Below are 20,269 nucleotides of genomic sequence, written 5' to 3' on the forward strand. Positions count from 1 at the left end.
ATTCGTTCATTTATTTAATTTTTAAAATTATTTTTATTTATTATTATTATTTTTTGAGGCAGGATCTCGCTCTGTTGCCCGGGCTGGAGTGCAATGACATGATCATTGCTCACTGCAGCCTTGACTTCCTGGGCTCAAGTAATCATTCCGCCTTGGCCTCCCAAGTAGCTGGGACTACAGGCGCATGCCACCATGCGTGAGTAATTTCTGTATTTTTTGTACAGATGGGTTTTTGCCATATTGCCCAGGCTGGTCTCAGGCTGATTTTTTTTTGAATCACTTATTCAATCTCTTTACTTGTTAGGGGTCACTAATTCAATTTCTCTACTTGTTAGGGGTCTATCAGATTTTTTGTTTCTTTTCGAATCAGTTTTGGTAGCTTGGGTCTCTGTAGGAGTTTAGTCATTTTATCTTGGTTATCTAATTGTTGGCGTATAATTGTTCATAGAATTCCCCTGTAATCCTTTTTATTTGTACATGCTCAGCAGTGATGCCTTCCCTTTCAAGGTTCTTATTTCATTAATTTGAGCCTTTGCTCTTCTGGTCAGTCTAGTTAAGGTTTGTCAGTTTTTGCCTTTTCAAAGAACTAACTTCTGGTTTCATTGATTTTTCTGTTTTCCCTGTTGTATATATTTTGCTTATTTCACTCTAATCTTTACTTTTGATTGGTTTGATGTACTTGTCTTTTTCCAGTTTTTTAAGATGGAAGGTTATTGATTTGAGATCTTCTGTTTTAATGTAGACGTCTACACCTATGCATTTCTAAGTGCTGCTTTAGCTGTATTCCATAAGTTTTGATATGTTAATGTTTTCATTTATCTCAAAGTATTTTCTAATTCCTTTTTGTTTTCATTTTTGAGTTATTTGTTACTTAGGAGTGTTTGATTTCTACATTTTTTTGTTTCTCATTTCTTTTTGTTATTAATTTCTGATTTTATCCTATTGTGGTTAGAGAACATAATTTGTGTGGTTTCAGTCATTTGAAATCTGTTTTTTAAATTAAAAACATTTTTTTGAGGCAGAGTCTCATTCTTTTGTCTAGGCTGGAGTGCAGTAGTACAGTCTTGGCTCACTGCACCCTCTGCCTCCTGGGTTCAAGCAATTCTTGTGCCTCAGTCTCCTAAAGTAGCTGGGATTACAGATGTATACCACCACACCCGGCTAATTTTTGTAATTTTAGTAGAGACGAGGTTGCCACATTGGCCAGGATGATCTCAAACTTCTGCCCTCATGTGTTCCACCTGCCTCAGCGTCCCCAAGTGCTGAGATTACAGGTGTGGTCCACCGTGCCCGGCTTGAAATTTATTGAGGCTTATTTTTGTGGCCTGGCATGTGGACTCCTGGATAATGTTCCATGTACACTTGAAAAGAATCTGTAAGGCAGGCCCAGTGGCTCATTCCTGTAATCCCATCCCTTTGGGAGGCCGAGACGGAAGGATTGCTTGAGCCCAGGAGTTCAAGACCAGCCTGGGCAACATGAGACCCCGTTGCTACAAAAAAATTAAAAAATTAGTTGGGTGTGGTAGCATGTGCCTGTGGTCGTAGCTATATGAGATGCTGAGGCAGGAGAATCTCTCCAGCTTGGGAGGTTGAGGTTGCAGTGAGCTGAGATCGTGCCACTGCACTCCAGCTTGGGTGACAGAGAGAGACCCTGTCTCAAAAAACAAGAATCTGTATTCTGATATTGTTTGTTTGAATGTCTTACAGATGTTTGTTCTAGTTGGATTATAGTGTCATTGAAGTCTTATTTTCTGGTTGATCCTCTTTCTGGTTTTTAAAATCCATTAAGGAATGTACATATTGAAGTTTCCAGTTAATACTGTTGAATTATCTATTTCTCTCTTCAGTTGTCACTTTTTGCTTCCTGTATTTTGGGCTCTGTTCTTAGGTGCATATATGTTTATAATTGTTATGATCCCCTGAGCATTGACTCTTTTACTATTGTAAAATGTCTTTCTTTGTGCACAGAGAGAAGTTTTGTCTTAAGGTCTGTGTTACTTGTTATCACTGTAACCATTCTAGCTCTCTTTTGTGTACTGTTTGCATGAAATATCTTTTCCCATCCTTTACTTTTCAACCACTTTGTGACTTTGAGTCTTAAGTGTCTCTTAGGCTGGGTGTGGTGGCATGTACTCCCAGTTACAGCTACTGGGAAAGCTGAGGCAGGAGGGTGACTTAAGCTCTAGTTCAGCCTGGGCAACCTGGTGAAACCCCATCTTTTATAAAAAAAAATAAACACAATGAGTCTCTTGTAGACACTATAAAGTTGAGTCTTATTTGTTTATGCAGTCTGACTTTTTTTAACTTTCCGTTGGAGTGTTTAATCTATTTATATTTAATGTAGTACTGGTAAGGTAGAATTTATGTCTGCAGGTGTGCTATTCATGTTTTATATGTCATGACTTGTTTCTTTGTTCCTCTGTTACTGTGTTATTTTGTGTTAAATAGGTATTTTCTAGTGTACTACTATAACTTTCTGTTTATTTTAGTTTTTTGGGGGGAATTATTCGCAGTTGCTCTGGGGCTTGCAATTAACATCTTGACTTTAAACAGTCTAGTTTAAATTGATACTATTAAATTCAGTATTGAAAACTTCTACTTAGCTCTGTTTACTTCTTTTTTTTGCTACTGTCATGCAAATTACATCTTTATACATTATAAGCCCACCAGTGCATATAGTTCTATAATTATTGCTTTATGCAGTTTCTTTTTAAGTTATGTAGGACAAGAAAAGAGCTAAGAACAAAAAGTACCTTTATACTATATTTTATATTTACCTATGTAGTTATTTTTACTTTTTTTTTATTTCTTCATGTGGATTTGAGCTGTTGTACAGTGTCCTTTCATTTCAACGCAAAGGACTGTTGTTTTTCGTTTATCTGGTAATATCTTAAGTTCTCCTTTGTTTTTGGTGAATAGTTTTGTTACATATAGAATTCTTGGTTGATTGTCTTTTTTAATTTCAGAGCTTTGAATATATTATCTATTCCCACCCTGCTCCACTCTGGCTTTCATGGTTTCTCATGAGAAATCAGATATTGACCTTTTTGAGGATCCCTTGTGCACAATGAGTGGGTTCTCCATTGTTGCTTTAAAGATTTTCTCTTTGTCTTCTCTTGTGACAGTTTGGTTATTGTGTCTAGATTTGGATCTCTTTAAGTTTATCCTGTTTGGAGTTGCTTGTTAAATATATAGATTGTTTTATATCAAATTTGTGAAGTTTTTAGCCATTATTCTTCATGTATCTTTTTTTGATAATTTTTCAACGTGGTAGATGTCTGAGGCAACGGTAACAACTAGGGCAAAGAATCTGACCCAAAAAATCCTTTGAAAAGTACCGTATCTCCTTTTCTTTTTTCTGTTTTCCTGGGACTTCTGTTATGTGACTATGTTAGTACATTGGTTTTGTAAGATGATCTCTTAGGCTCTGTTCATTTTGTTTGTTTGTTTCTGTTACTTAGATAGGATATGGTATCAATTGACTGACCTTCAAATTTGTTGATTCCTTCTTGTCTCAGCTCAAATCTGTTGTTTAACTCCTCCTAGTGAATTTTTAATTTCAGTTATTGTACTTTTCATCTCCAGAATTTCTATATGGTTCTTTTAAATATATTCTTTTTGTTTGTTGTTATTCTCTATTTGGTGAGACATTGTTCTTGTATTTTAATTCTTCAGAAATAGTTTTCTTTAGATCTTTCAACATATTTATATTAGTTGACTTGAAGTCTTCATTGAGTTAAGCCAATGTATAGGTTTCCTTAAAAATAGTTTTTGTTGACTGATTTTTATTTCCTTTGTATGGGCCATATTTTCTTGTTTCTTTGTCTCATCATTTCTTGTTGAAACTGGACACTTTAAATAATATATTGTGGCAACTCAGGAAATCATATTCTTTCCCCTCCCCAGATTTTTTGTTGTTGCTGTTTATTGTTTTTGTTGCTTATTTTGGTCTAGTGACTTTCCTGAAAGAATTCCTTAAAGTCTTTGTTCTTTGTTTTATGTGGCCACTGAATTCTCTGGTTGGTTAGCTTAGCGGTTAGCTAATGATTGAACAGAGATTTCCTTAAACATGTTGAACCAGTAAGTCTCCCAGCCTCTACTGACTGGCTCTGTGTTTTGGGGGCATGCTTTCAGTGCTCTGAAAGGTGTTTTGCACCTCTAGCTTCCTTTTTACTTCCTGCTTGTTCAGAGTGTCACAGTCAGCCAGTGGGGACATTAGAGGCTTCAGGGGTCTTTCCTGGGCCTGTGCATGTGCACAGCCTTGCACATATACGTGACCTCCCAGGTTCCCAGGAGTATGTCAGTGTTTTCAGAGTTTGCTGTGGACATCTCAATTTCTACCCCCGCCTCCCCTCCTTTTTTTTTTCTATTTTTGGTCAGCTTCTTTGCCCCAGTTGTTATTTCTGTCTCGGGTATCTGCCATGTTGAAAAGTTGTCACTGGTTAGTTTTGATCATCGCCTCAGGGAAAAGGCCTCTAACATTGAACAAGCTCTAAGTCAGGTCAGATAAAGACAAGCCCTGCAATTGGGCTTGCAGGGATGTGCCAGATAGGTGGAATGATAGTTTTGGGAATGGGGACTTTTAGGGAGCTCCAGACTTGGGAGCTTCAGCTCTTTCTAGTGGCTGCCAGGCTGCTAGTTTTCACACTTGCCATGATGATAAGTTGATTTGGACAGTTTTTGCCAATGTTTTCTTTGCTTCTTTGAAGCAGATTTTCAAGGGTCCTTATTCTGCCATTTTAAAGGGCTCCTCTCCTGTTTTATGATCACAATATTTTCTCTTATCTCTTTGGGAGCACTAATGACTTTTTTTTTTTAAAACTTTTTCTTTCTCTTCAAAATCTCTTCTGTCCTCCAAGTTTGGATTTTTAAGTATGTGTTTATGTTGATTTCTCTTTTTCATGCTAGAAGCTCTGAGTATATGGATGCAGCTTATTGACTGAGATTGCTGTGATTAAGTATTTGCTTCCAGGAAATTATTTAAAATTTATATATAAAATTTTCTAGGAAGGAACTAATTTGAACTAAATCTTATAGTAACATAAGTTCTAATTGGATTGAAGAGTTTAATATGGAAATTTAAATTCAGAAAAAATAGAGGAAGATGGTGGTTGTCAAACCAGTAAAGAAATTTATTTTAAATGGAAATCCAGAGATTTAAAATAAAACAATTTGGTGGCTTCAGAGGGTAATCATTAGTTACGTATTCAATGTCTTTGAATATATAAAACTCATCCTTTTAGATTTGTGTGAATCCGTAGGTCCCAAGAGAGACATTTTATATTTTTGTGCTGAGAGCTAGCAAACAAAAACCAGTCCTTTCATTCCTAAGGATGCTTTGTTGGTGTTAGACTGTCTCTTTAGGTGGTAACCTTGATAGGAGCTGTTGTAGCAGCATTACTGAGCAGAGAATGAGGGAGCTAGTGAGACAGGAGAGTAAAAGCAGAGGGAATTCTGAATTAAGGTGGACATACTAGTAATAGTTATGTTTATAGTGTTCTCATACCTAGTTGTTCAGGCTTGCCAGGTCGTGGGTAATGTGACCACAGTGAGAATGCCTCACCACTGAGAAAGAATCCGCAGACTCGTACACAATTACCATTTAGAATGGTGAATACTCTCCCAGGAATGGAAGAAATACTTGCCCTCTTCCAGTAATTTCAGGAACAGCCAGACTAGAGGTATACCTTGGCTCCAACTTGCAGACTTGCAGACGTGCTCACATCAGAGGGTGTGGTTGTGACACAATCAAGTAGTGCCTTAGTGAGGGCATGCCCTGGCAACCTGTGTCATGATATTATTTATGAGTTTGTCAAGCCATTGGAGATCTTTGTTACTTTTAAAAAGGGAAGCTATTGGAAACATCATAAGAAACACAATCATGTAAGACATCTTTCCAGTTCTTTAGTAACTGCTGGATTTGAAAGTGAGTTATAGTTTTACTCATATCTGGTCCTGAGGTGGCAATTGGAGTTTTATTCAGTGCCAGTTTTAACGAATGGGTAGTGGCTGCCTAGAATAGTTTTGAGAAGGATTCTGAGGGAACATCTGAGCTTGGTGGAAAGATGGCTTGAAAAGATTGTTGATGTCTCCTATGGAATGGGGGGGAGGCAGTGCATCAGGCTGGTTCATCCCCCTCATTTGCTGATGTGTAATTTTGGCCTCTCTGTTACTTATAGCATAAGCTCCAGAGGGTAAGAACTCACTAGCTCAGTGTTGGGCACATAATGGGCACTCAAGTATTTTTGAGTGAATGAACAAATTAATGAAGTAACACCAGAGCTTGTGTGAATACCTACAGTTTTCCAGAGTGAGGAGTTAGGTTCCAGCTGTCTAACATAGTGATGTAACTCTCCTGAGTGAGCGTCTGCATGGCATACATAGTGTTTGGTACAAATACCAAAAGAATATATAGCTCACTTCTCTACCCCTGAGGAGCTTCCATTCGCTTGAGAAGAAAAGACAAACATATTTGAAATGATGAGAGCTGGCAGGATAGGATGGTTTGTTAAAAAGCACTTAAAATGTCCCTAAAATTGAATGCACAGGTACATTGTTTTGGAATCTCAACACTTACTCCAATATACCTGTGAGAAAGCCTCTTTTTTCTTTTTCTTTCTTTTTTTTTTGAGACGGAGTTTCGCTCTTGTTGCCCAGGCTGGAGTGCAGTGGCACGGTCTCAGCTCATTGCAACCTCTGTGTCCCAGGTTCAAGCAATTCTCCTGCCTCAGCCTCCCTAGTAGCTGGGATTACAGGCACCCACCACCACACCCAGCTAATTTTTTGTATTTTTAGTAGAGATGGGATTTCACTATGTTGGCCAGGCTGGTCTCAAACTCCTGACCTCAGGCGATACACCTGCTTCAGCCTCTCAAAGTGCTGGGATTACAGTAATGAGCCATCATGCCTGGCTCAAGAAAGCCTCTTTTTTCTTAACTTTTTCTACTAATTATGATTGCATTCTCCCACCTTTTCCTTTCATTTTTGGTGTCACTAGGATGGAATATTTAGACTGGTTAAGGAATTTTGCTTTAATTTAAATGCCAAGGTGAAATGATCCATTAATAGAAAATAAATGTAATACAGATTTTTTAAGCTGAAGATTATCCAGTCACAGCATTTGTTTCTAGAGAAATTATTTATAGCATTTTTGGATTAAGCATGAATCACAGCAATAAGCACAAGCCTTTGTAACGTACTATTAGTGCATTTTGAAAAGCTCCATCCCAAGTAATTGATAGTCTGCGCTAAGAAAGAAATAGGAGAAACACACACTTCTCATAAGATACACATTTTGTGTAGAGTAGTCAGAATGTCAGAGAGCAGGGGCTCTGGATTACTACTGTCAGGGCTAGAATCTCCACCCCACACCTGTGTCACCTTAAGGAGATTAAATGAGATCTTTCAGATAGACTTCTAGGCCCATTCTTTACCCATAGTAAGTGCTCAGTTATTGTTGGCTATTGTTAATGTTATTGATTTAGTCACTGTGTTTTGTTATTAGGTGGGTCTGTATCATTGATTTTTTTTGGTGGGGGGTGGGGATCAACTTCACATTAGCATTTTAATATAATTGGCTATGAGCAGTGATAGTTAATAGTTTGTTTACATTTTTCTTTCATACAGGTTGAATGTAATTTTTACAAAATTTGATGAAGTCCAGAAATCTGGAAACATGATACAATCTGCAAATGGTGAGTAGAAAAAGCAATCTCTACTTTTGCTTTTTCAGTTTTACATTCGCATCATTTATGTTATATGTGAAGAGCTGAATTAGGTAATTTAGTAAGAGTTTCTAAGTCTTAAAACTTAACCTCCATTCACCCAGTTTTCCAGGCCAGAAACAATGGAGTGAATCATCACTGACTTTCTTTCATAACCTGTATTGAATTTATTAACGAATCCTGTTGGCTTTACTTTTAAAACTGCATCCTGAATCCCAGGAACTCTCATCATCACTGCTGCTGTCTTCCTAGCACAAGCTGTCATGGTATTTTACCTGGGCTCTTGTGTTTCCCTCCTAAACAGTATCTTTTCTTCTACTGTTTCCCCATGCCTAAAGTCTGTTTTTGATATAGCAACCAGAGTAATCCTTTCAGAATACAAGTCAGGTGATGTTAATCTTCTTCCTAATCCTCCAAAGACTTCCCATCACACCCAGACTACAATTCAGCAACTCACCATGGCCCACTGGGCCGTGCGTGATCTGGCACCCACCACCATTCTGATGTCATTTGAATTGTTCTTTGTGAAATTTCTCTTTGCTCTAGCCACATTGACCTCCTTGCTAATTTTGAACATTCTGAGCATCTCCTGCTTCAGGACCTCTGTGCCTGTAATTCCTTCTGCCTGAACTATTTGCCCTGTGGGTATCATTATGGCCTCCTCCCTCCTCCCTCATTCCATGAAGATCTCACTTCATATAGTATCACTGCATTACTGAGGCCACCAGAATAGCATGTCCAGGGTTCTGAGGGAACGCTCTGTGCCCTCACTCTGTTTGAGTTTTCTTCCCATGTATCACTAGAAAAATATGTGTTTACTCATGAGAGCAGGACCTTTACTTTATTCCCTTTATTGTTCTTTATTTTTTTTCTCAATGAGCATAAGTTCAGTGCCTTGAAGAGTCCCTGGCTTGTGATAGGTGTGCAGTAAGTATTGTTGAATAAATAAAGTAATGATTTTGATGTCAGTTGTAATCTATTGTTTCCAGTTCCTGTATTCCTTTCAGTATACTTTGTGATGATATTTGAGAACTAGTGGGTAAATCTTGTGATTCCAGAAGGAGAGGAAAAGACAGGAGTGAATTACTCCTGTATGAAGGAAAAAATATCAAAAAGTTAATTGCTGAGAAAAACTTTTTCTAACTCTGGATACCTCATTGTGTCATAGCTAAGCTATTTTAGAATTTTCAGGTATCTTAGATTACAACCAGTACTGAATTCATTAATCCTGTTGTATTAACTTTTAAAACTGCACCCCGAATCCCAGTAATTCTCCTCATCACTACTACTGTCTTCCTAGTACAAGCCTTCCCATTTTGAATATCTTGAGATTGTAAAGAAAAGTCTGAGCACTTTTCCTCAAAGTAACTTGATCCATAAGGGCAGAGCAGGTAACAGAATGCAAGTCTTTTGACTCACACTCTGCTGTGTACCTATTATTATTCCAAAGGAATTTTTCTTTGAACAGCATGTTTCCTATACAAAATACTTAAAGTGATCTAAAAATGCTTTCATTTATCCTCATTTCTTTTTCATAGATTGTAAGAAATAGTAGAAAATTGATATAATTCAGCTATTACCATCAAAAATCATTTTCGCTATATTTTCTTAGTTCATTTTCCTATAACTGTATAATTTGTATATAATTTTAACTATGGTATAATTTTCTCTCCTTTACCCTGTACTTTAGTGTACATACTTTTAACTTTTAAAAACATATCATTGGTAGAGCCGGGGCCAGAAATCTGGCATCTGAGTGGTGCACTCGTGATGAGTGGGGTTGCTGGGTGTCCACAGGCAGGTCTTCACAGGCAGTTAGTTGCTGGACACATGGCTTTTACTTTTGTGTGGGTGTATTTGTGTCATTTGTGTGGTTTCTCAGTTTAAAAATTGTTGGCACTAGGACAGAACCTGCTGTGCAAATAAGTAAAAGCAGTGGCAGGAAAGTGAGTTTGTGCTTCATAAGCCAGTATGACAGCTATGAAACAGAATCTCATTATAGTGCTGGCATTGGGGAGAAAGACTGCATCCACACTGGGGATCTTGCCTAAAAGAGTGTACATATACTCTGGGATCCAGTGATGTGACAAATAGGATTTCACCCTCAGGAATGCCAGAACTGTGTGGCATTGGATGTATCACAAGCAGCATTTTATTCTAAATGGCTAGGTATAAATATTGCCCCCGAATTCCCTTTATGTGTGTGTGCACGTGCACACACATAGGTGTAGGGTTGAGGATGGAAACAGTTCTTTTAAACATCTATGTTAAAAATAGCAAATGGTAAGGAAGCCTTAACAAAATTTCTTGGAGGCTGATAATTTCAGCTTTTTGCTTTATATATGTAGTATTACTGTTTTAATTGTTAGAGCCAAAATGTTTAAGGAAACCAAGTAATATATAGCCATATGTATAAAATTTTAGAATTTCTAACCTAAATGATTTTCATCTCTTTACAGTAACTTTGAGAGACCAGTAAAATGTTCAATTGCTGTCAAAAAACAAACCACCTGATTTCCTTCATTGAACATTTAGATGGCATAGAGAAACTGCAGTAGTGATGGAATAAAACCTGTCTCCCTCTTTATCTAACTTTCTCTTTCTTTTTTCTTTTCTTTCTTTCTTTCTCCTTTTCTCCTCCTCCTCCTTTTTCTCTTTTCCCTTCCTTCCTTCCCTCCATCGATCCATCCATCCATCCATCCTTCCTTCCTTTCTTCCCTCCCTCCTTCCCTCCCTCCCTCTTTTCTTTTCTTTTCTTTTCCTTTCTTTCTTTCTTTCTTTCTTTCTTTCTTTCTTTCTTTCTTTCTTTCTTTCTTTCTTTCTTTTTCTTTCTTTCTTTCTTTCTTTCTTTCTTTCTTTCTTTTCTTTCTTTCTCTTCCTCTCTCTTTCTCTCTCTCTCCCTCTCTCTCCCCCACCTCCTCCTCCTTCGTGTTTTTTTTTAAACACAACTCCCAGTGTAATTCTTTGATCTCTTTTGAACTTCAGACCTTTGACTGTTCAGCTTTCTCTAGATCCATTCATCGTCTGCTTTCTCCATTTCATACCTTATACAGCTTAGATTACAACCTTTCTGAACTTATTAGTTGTAGGAGTTTTTGTAGCCTCTGTGGGGTTTTCTACATATACAGTCTTGTCATCTGTAAATAGGAACAGCTTTATCTCTTTCAGATACGTATGCTTTTAATTTCTTTTTCTTGCCTTATTGCACTGGCTAGAACTTCCAGTACTGTGTAAAATAAGAGTGGTGAGACAAGACATCCTTGTCTGGTTCCTATCTTAGGTGCTAAGTATGATATTAGCTGTAGGATTTTTGTAGATGTTCTTTATCAAAATGAGGTAGTTTTCTCTTTACTTCTGTTTATCTTATCTTTTTTTTTTTTTTTCCCAGAGCAGGAATAGAAGTTTATTTAAAAAGGCCTTAGAACAGGAAAGAAAGGAAGGTGTGCCCAGGTGGGCACATGAAGGTTAAAGAAAGAAAGTCAAATGCCCTTATCTGAGTTTTTATCAGAAATAGGTGTTAGGCCTTTTGTGAAGTTATCAGTATATTTTAAAAATTGAGATACATTTTCCTTCTAGTTGCTGTTCATTTAAAAATTAAAAATTGAGATTATATATAATTTACCTACTGGTGTTTCACTTTTTAAAGTGTATGCTTTAGTGGTTTTTTTTTTTTTTTTTGAATATTCACAAAGTGTGCAACTATTACCACTATTTAAATCTAAAATACTTCGTCACCCTCACGTCCCATTCCCATTAGCACTTACTCCTTATTCCCCTCTCCCCCCAGTTTCTGGCATGCTATTTTCTGTCTTTATGGATTTGCCTATTCAGGACATTTTGTATAATTGGAATCATACAATATTTGGCTTTTGTGTCTGGTGTCTTTCACTTAGCATAATGTTTTCAAGGTTCATCCATAATGTAGCATGTATCAGAAGTTCATTTCTTTTTATGGCTGAACAAGATTCCATTGTGTGATTAGATTGCATTTTCTTTATCCATCTGTTGATGGACGTTTGGGGTTGTTCCACTTTTTGGCCATTGTGAAGAATGATTCTTTGAACATTGATGTAAAAGATTTCATGTGGATATGTATTTTCATTTCTGTTGGCTGTATACCTTGCAGTAGAATTGCTGGGTTGTACATTTAACTTTTTGAGTAACTGCTCAAACACAGTAAACACACAGTTTTCCAGTTTTGCAGCACTATTTTATATTCTTACCAGCAACCTGTAAGAGTTTCCACTTTCTCCACATCCTCGCCAGCAGTTGTCATTGTCGATCTTTTTCATTATAGTCACCATAGTGGGTGTAAAGTGGTATCTCATTGTGGTATTGATTTGCTTTACCTTGATGAATAATGGTATTGAACATGTTTTTCATGGGCTTATTAACCCTTTAAATACCTTGTTTGGAGAAATGTCTATTCAAATAAATCTTTTGCCCATTTTCTAAAGGAGTTAATTGCCTATTTATTGTTGAGTTTTAAGAGGTCTTTAGATGTGCTACATACCAGACTCTTACCAGATGTGATTTATTTGCAAATATTTGCTCCTATTCTGTGGGTTTTCTTTTCACTTTCTTGATAGTGTCACTTGAGATATAAAGTGTTAAATTTTGATGAAGTCCAATTTATCTGTTTATTTTTTCTTTTGTCATACCTAAGAAACTATTGCCTATTTTTGGCCAGGTGCAGTGTGGCTCACACCTGTAATCTCAGCACTTTGCGAGGCCGAGACAAGCAGATTATCTGAGGTTAGGAGTTTGAGACCAGCCTGGCCAATATAGTGAAACTCCATCTCTACAAAAATACAAAGATTAGCCAGGTGTGGTGGGGCACCCCTGTAGTCCCAGCGGCGGGGGTGGTGGGAGGATCGCTTGAACTTGGGAGGCGGAGGTTTCAGTGAGCTGAGATCGTGCCACTGCACTCCAGCCTGGTCGTGAGACTCTGTCTCAGAAAAAAAAAAAAAAAAGAAAAAGAAAAAGAAACTATTACCTATTTTACCACAGTAAAAAGAAAGAAAAGAGGCCAGGCATGGTGGTTCATGCCTGTAATCCTAGCACTTTGGGAGGCCGAGGCAGGCAGATTGCCTGAGCTCAGGAGTTCCAGACGAGCCTGGGCAACACGGTGAAACCCCCTCTCTGCTAAAATACAAAAAATTAGCTGGGCGTGGTGGTGTGCGCCTGTAATCCCAGCGCTTTGGGAGGCCAAGGTGGGTGGATCATGAGATTGAGACCATCCTGGCTAACATGGTGAAACCCCATCTTTACTAAAAATACAAAAAATTAGCCGGGCCCGGGCGTGGTGGTGGGCTCCTGTAGTCCTAGCTATTCAGGAGGCTGGGGCAGGAGAATTGCTTGAACCCGGGAGGTGAAGGTTGCTGTGAGCAGAGATTGTGTCACTGCACTCCAGCCTGGGTGACAGAGCAAGACTCCATCTTAAAAAAAAAAAAAAAAAAAAAAAAAAGAAAGAAAAGCTGGGTCTGACCTCCTCCTAGTTTCTTCCTGCTTTTTGGGCTGCACCTTCTTGGCTTCCTTTATCTAATGTCTACTAATTAGTCATTAAATTCTTAAAGCTTGATTCTAGACCTTTTCCTTTCTCAGGCAGTGCTTTTTTCCCTGGTTACACATATCCATGGCTGTAATTTTATTTATTAGCTATATCACATTTTTTTCATAAATGTTTGTCTCCTATACAGATCTTGGTACAGGATTGGAACTGTATGTGAAACAGCTGCCTGTCTGACATTTCCTCTTGTATTTGAAACATGTATCTAAAACCAAATTTATATTCTACTTCTGGCTGAAAGACAAAACACAAAACAATAAATATTGCTCCACCCTAAGTGTTTTCTGTACTCCTTATAAGCGTGATTGTTCCATTATTCATCCTGGTATGTAAATTAAAGATTGGGTGTCATTTTTGATACCTCCCTCTCCCTCACTTTTCATAAATATTATCACTGATTCATATGGAGTTTAACTCAAATATTGCTTTTTTATTGAGGTAAAATCTACATATATAATTAACAATCTTTACCATTTTTAAGTGTACAGTTCAGTGGTAATAAATACACTTATATATATTTTTTCTCTTCACTCTTCCCCCTCTCCTTCCTGGCCTTTGGTAACCACCAGTCTAATCTCTACCTTTGTGAGATCTACCCTTTTAGCTCCCACATATGACTGACAACGTGTGATGTTTGTCTTTCTGTGCTTGGCTTATTTTATATAATATAATGGCCTCTAGTTCCATCCATGTTGCTACAAATAACAGGATTTCATTCTTTTTTATGGCTGAATTATATACCATTGTGTATATATACATATTTTTCTTATTCCATTCATCTGTTGGCCTCCCAAATGACGTCAGATCCCTCTGTTAAGTGTGGGCAGGCACCCCTTACCCCACTGCTTGGTATGCGTTATGTTTGCAGGTTTACATTTGGCGATTATCTGACTAATACTTATCTCGGCACTGGACTGTAACCCTCCTGCATACAGGGGACTGTGTGCCTGTTTTTGCTCATTCTAAGACTCGGATACCTCGCAGACTGGCCTCTTAGTCCCAGTGTTCTCTGTGATTGGTTTGTTTCACCGGAACCAGCTTTTCTTCTTTCTCTCTTAGTAAATCTTGAGTGCATGTACGAACACTTAGTATCTGAGATGACTAGATTCTTTTTCTCTCTGCTTTTTCCCATGGATTCTTATATACCCACTGGGTTCTGGAGTGTTGCATATGAGCTGGAGCTGACAGAGAACTGAGCAAAACACAGGAGAGAATGAATGACAACGTGGGGCTCATTTCCAGGCTCCTCAACGACCTCTTGGGCAGAGGTTCTGATCACTTGGTGGCTGCCTTCGTTGGTTAGCACTGCATGTCCACAGAGGGGCTTCCTAGGCTGACTCAAAAGGGTGTCTATTAAATGATCTGTGTCTTTCTACTCCCATTTGTGAAAATTTAGCAGCCTATACTCAGCTAAGGACTTGGCAACAAGTATCTGTTTAATAAATGGTGACTGTGTATGCCAAACAGTAGTTATAGTTGTTAATTTTGGAGTGTGGGTGCCCACATGCCCCTGTGTGGGGAAGTGTGGACAGTGTCAGGGAGCAAGTCAAGGGGGATTGCTTTGGAAATGTGTGGCTCTCTTTCCCTCTTAGGAAAGGCGTCTGTGCCCTGCTTTGCAACGCTTTAGCTATGGGATTTTGGGCAAGTGACTTAACTCTTGTGAACCACATTTGCTCATCTGTAAAATGGAGTGAAGACCTTGCAGAGATTTTGTGGAGAATAAATGAGATTGTGTGTAAAATTCTTAGCAAATTTCTTACTGCCTGGGACATGGTTGGTGCTCAGAATAATAGATTCTCCTCCAGTTGCTCAATTTTGGGGGTATATTCATTTTTTTAATAAAAAGAATATTTGAGAATAACTGTCATACTTGTAGATTTTCAGATTATTTTGGAGGATGCATTTAAAATTTAATGTATTATTTATTTACTTTTTAAATTTTTTATTCTTTTTTTGAGTTGGAGTTTTGCTCTTGTTGCCCAGGCTGGAGTGCAATGGAGTGCAATGGCACGATCTCAGCTCACCGCAACCTCCGCCTCCCGTGTTCGAGCACTTCTCCTGCCTCAGCCTCCCGAGTAGCTGGGATTACAGGCGCTCACCACCATGCCCAGCAAATTTTTGTATTTTTAGTAGAGACGGGGTTTCACCATGTTGGTCAGGCTGGTCTCGAAATCTTGACTTCAGGCAATCTGTGCGCCTCAGCCTCCCAAAGTGCTGGTATTACAGGCCTGAGCCACCGTGCCCAGCCTATTTGTTTATTTATTTTTTAGATGGAGTCTTGCTCTGTCACCCAGGCTGGAGTGCAGTGGTGCGATCTTGGCTCACTTTTACCTCCACCTCCCAGGTTCAAGCAATTCTTCTGCCTCAGTCTCCCGAGTAGCTGAGACTACAGGCGCCCACCACCATACCTTGGTAATTTTTTGTATTTTTAGTAGAGACGAGGTTTCACCATGTTAGCCAGGATGGTCTCAATCTCCTGACCTCAGGTGATTCGCCCATCTCAGCCTCCCAAAGTGCTGGGATTACAGCCATGAGCCAACGCGCTTGGCCCAATATTTTTAATTTTTATGGACATATAACAGTTGTATATATTTATGGATTACATGAGGTATTTTGTATAACAGTCACATCAAGGTAAGCAGGGTATCCATCAACTCAAGCATTTATCATTTCTTGTGTTGCAAAAGAGTATAACATTCCAGTTATACTCTTTCAGTTATTTTTAAATATACAATAAGTATTGACTGTAGTTACCCTGTTATGCTATCAAATACTAGATCTTATTCTGTCTAACTATATTTTTTGTACCTTTTAACCATCCCCACTCCCTTCCCCACACCACTATTCTTCCCAGCCTCTGCTGGTATCCGTTATTCTACTCCCTGTCTCCATGAGTTCAGTTGTTTTAATTTTTAGCTCCCACAAATGAGTGAGAACATACGAAGTTTGTCTTTCTATGCCTAACTTCTCTTAACATAATTTCCTCCAGTTCCATCCATGTTGTTGCAAATGACAGGATCTCATTCTTTTTATGGCTGAATAGTACTGCATTGTGTATAGGCATCGCACTTTCTTTATTCCTTCTCCTGTTGATGGACACTTAGGTTGCTTTACAATCTTGGCTATTGTGAACAGTGCTGCAATAAACATGGCAGTGCAGGTATCTCTTCAATATACTGATTTCCTTTCTTTTGGGTACATACCTAGCAGTGGGATTGCTGGAACATATGGTAGTTCTAGTTTTAGTGTTTTGAGGAACCTCTCTACTGTTTTCCGTAGTGGCTGTACTCATTTAACATTTCTACCAACAGTGTATAAGAGTTCCCTTTTCTCCACATCCTTGCCAGAATTTGTTATTGCCTGTCTTTTGGATGAAAGCCATTTTAACTGGGTTGAGATGATACCTCATTGTAGTTTTGATTTGCATTTCTCTGATAATCAATGATGTTGAGCACTTTTTTAATATGCCTGTTTGCCATTTGTGTGTCTTCTTTCGAAAAATGTCTATTCAGATCTTTTGCTTATTTTTAAATTGAATTATTTGATTTTTTTTTTCTATTGAGTTGTTTGAGCTCTTCATATATTCTGGTTATTAATCCCTTGTCAGATGGGTAGTTTGCGAATATTTTCTTGCATTTTGTGGGTTGTCTTATACTTTGTTGATTGTTTGCTTTGGTTGCCCATACTTGTGGGGTGTTACTGAAAAAATCTTTGCCCAGACCGATGTCCTGGAGAGTTTCCCCCATGTTTTCTTTTAGTAGTTTTATAGTTTGAGGTCTTAGGTTTAACTCTTTAATTCATTTTGATTTGATTTTTGTGGTGAGAGATGGGGGTCTAGTTTTATTCTTCTGCATATGGATATTCAGTTTTTCCAGCACTGTCCTTTCCCCAGTGTATGTTCTCGTCAGCACTGTTGTCAAAAATGAGTTCACTGTAGATGTGTGGATTTATTTCTGGGATCTCTATTCTGTTCCATTGGTCTGTGTGTCTGTTTTTATTCCAATACCATGCTGTCACAAAAACAGCAATGGTAGTAGTATAATTTGAAGTCAGATAATGTGATTCTTCTAGTTTTGTTCTTTTTGCTTAGGATGGCTTTGGCTATTCTGAGTCTTTTGTGGTTCCATGTGAATTTTGGGATTACTTTTTTATTTCTGTAAAGAATGTCATTGGCATTTGATAGGGATTATGTTGGATCTATAGATTGCTTTGAGTAGTATGGACAGTAATGCTCTTTTAAAATTGCTTTGTTAAAATATAATTTACATACCATGACAGCATTCATTTCAAGTGTATAATTCAGTTATTTTTAGTATAGTCACAGATAGCTGCAACTCTGCATCTATTGATGGACAGTTGGATTGTTTCTACCTTTGTCTATTGTGAATAGTGCTGCTTTGAACATTTGTATACAAGCTTTTAAACACCTGTTTTCAGTTCTTTTGAGTGTATATCCAGGAGTAGAATTGCTCTATTACATGGTCATTCTATGTTTAACTTACTGAGGACCCACTAAACTGTTTTCCACAGTGGCTGCACCATTTTATATTCTCTCTAGCCATTACCAAATTCTCCACTTTCTGGCAATGCTTTTTTTTTTTTTTCAATTGTAGTCACCCTAGTAAATATGAAGTCGTATCTCATTGTGGTTTTGATTTGCATTTCCCTAATGACTAATATGTTTGAACATATTTCCTGTTCTTACTGGCCATTTGTAGATCTATGTTGGAAAAACATCTATTCAAGTCCTTTGCCCACTTAAAAATCGAATTGTTTATCTTTTTGTTGTTGAACTATATATGATTTGCAGATACGATTTGTAAATTTTTTTTTTCATTCTGTGGCTTATCTTTTCACTTTTTTTTTTGGAGAGGGAGTCTCGCTCTGTTGCCCAGGCTGGAGTGCACTGGCGTGACCTCGGCTCACTGCAAGCTCTGCCTCCCGGGTTCTCACCATTCTCCTGTCTCAGCCTCCCGAGTAGCTGGGACTACAGGCGCCCGCCACCACGCCCGGCTAATTTTTTGTATTTTTAGTAGAGATGGGGTTTCACCGTATTATCCAGGATGGTTTCAATCTCCTGACCTCGTGATCTACCCACCTCGGCCTCCCAAAGTGCTGGGATTACAGGCGTGAGCCAATCTTTTCACTTTTAAGTGTCTTTTGGTGTATAAAGGTTTTAAATTTTGATGAAGTCCAATTTATTTTTTTCTTTTGTTACTTGTGAACAACAGTGCACTTTTGAGTAAGAAACGTTCTGGATTTTAGCTAAGTTGAAAGAAACATATTTAATGGTGGTACTCCTAAGAAATAATAGGGTTTTATCCAGGGTTTGTATATCTTCAGATGTGCAAAATTATGTTGTTCTCTGATGCTTAATATTTATATGAAACCCATGGACTTAATTTTTAAAAGCGTAATCGAATTGTGACTAAAACAGCAATGAAAAAGCAGCCAAAAGCAGCCAAGTAGCAATTTGAAATGGGCTTCCTGTCTGTAATAGAATACTTCATCTTTGTATGATTCCTTCTTGTTGCTAGGTTACCCAAAGGCCTTTCGGCTTTGAATGGTGAGAATATGAGAGTTAAAAATATGTTGCCATATAGATGTTTCTTCTTTTTTTCATCTCCATATAATTAGCAAGCCCCTTGAAGCAAAAATTACAGTTTTTCCTTCCATGAGTTTCAAAAAGCAAATTATTTGTAAGTTTTAAAATCATGCAGATGTGCTTATGCTCATGGGAGAATTGGATTTTCAGAATGAAAGAGCCAGTAATTATGGACTACTCAGTGTCCTTTATCTGCAACCACTTAATGATCTTTAATTGGATTTGATTGAAGCTCGAGGCCCATGAACATTAATTTGGTTAAAAAATACACATGCTTTTGAGTTTCTTGAGCAAAGCTAACATGTTTATGAGGAAAGATACAACCTATCATCTTGGTTAAATCCATGATAATTCTATAATAAATTTGTAGCTGAAGTAAAAGACCCAATATTTATTTGCTAATAAAACTATAAAGTAGGTAACAAGTAATCATAACATTATTGGCTCTTATACATGAATGTACAGGGTATCATTTTGTTGCCAAATGCATTTTGCTTTATGGTTTTACACTTAAAAAACTGTAACTTGAAAAATATTACAGGTATCAGTTCTACTTTGTTGGAAATGAGAAATACCTGTGCAAATCTGAAAACAGACCATTGACAGATTGTGTTAGATAAGATCTGAATTACTGCCTAGTGTAGCTAGGACAAAGCATTCATTTAAAGGCAAATCAGTTATCTTTTCTTTATTAAGAAGCCAAGCCATTATTATCCATGCTTATCCTTTAAAAGCAATGATTGTGAATAAGTGGATCAGGTGCCAGTTCTAGGTTCACACTCTCTCCCAGTGCTTGTTTATTAGACTATGCATATTACAAGGTTTGGGATAGTGGTTCAGTATCTTAGGAAAGTGTTTCCATAGTCACGAATACAAGGATAATGTGTTTGTTACAAGGCTGGCATATGTGTTGAGCTGTGCTAAGAAGCCCACCTAAAATAGCCTGGAAGAGACTGCTTCTGATGGCAGCATAAGTCGTGTAAGCTGCAGCGGGCAGCTTATTTTATTTTCTATGTGGAAATAAGGTTGCTTTTTGATGTTTTTCTTTTTAAGATTTGTGTTAGGAATATTCTTCTTTTTCTTGAGGGGGAAGAACTGGTTTAAAATTTTTTAATACCACTTTTAAAGAAGACTCTCTTAAATGAGTAGAGTTGGATGGAGAAGGCTCACACCTCCCCCCAGCCACCACCCCCCAACCCTTTTTAAAAAAATCAGTGTTAGTCTAGGCTTTTATTTTGGAATAGGGTGGCAGTTGTCATTGGTGCTGCCGGATCATACTGAACAAGTGTGGGTGGAGAGTTTGCTGATGCTTAAGTTGCTGTGAGTAGGTATAGCTTTCAGAGCAGTGTTTTTATTTGATACCAGGATTAC

The 20,269-nt window shown here is 37.9% G+C and overlaps 1 protein-coding gene across 25 annotated transcripts in view; it reads left to right on the forward strand.

Moving 5' to 3' along the window:
* Nucleotides 1-20,269, forward strand: part of CLASP1 (cytoplasmic linker associated protein 1) — a 310,798-nt gene that overhangs the window by 138,357 nt on the left and 152,172 nt on the right. For all 25 annotated transcript variants that reach the window (XM_063712719.1, XM_063712722.1, XM_063712720.1 and 22 more), the window contains exon 8: nt 7,627-7,694. In XM_063712719.1, the coding sequence (XP_063568789.1) occupies nt 7,627-7,694 (68 nt within the window). The remainder of the gene's footprint in view (nt 1-7,626; nt 7,695-20,269) is intronic.

Source organism: Pongo abelii, chromosome 11 (genome assembly GCF_028885655.2).
Source record: "Pongo abelii isolate AG06213 chromosome 11, NHGRI_mPonAbe1-v2.0_pri, whole genome shotgun sequence".
Lineage (NCBI taxonomy): Eukaryota > Metazoa > Chordata > Mammalia > Primates > Hominidae > Pongo > Pongo abelii.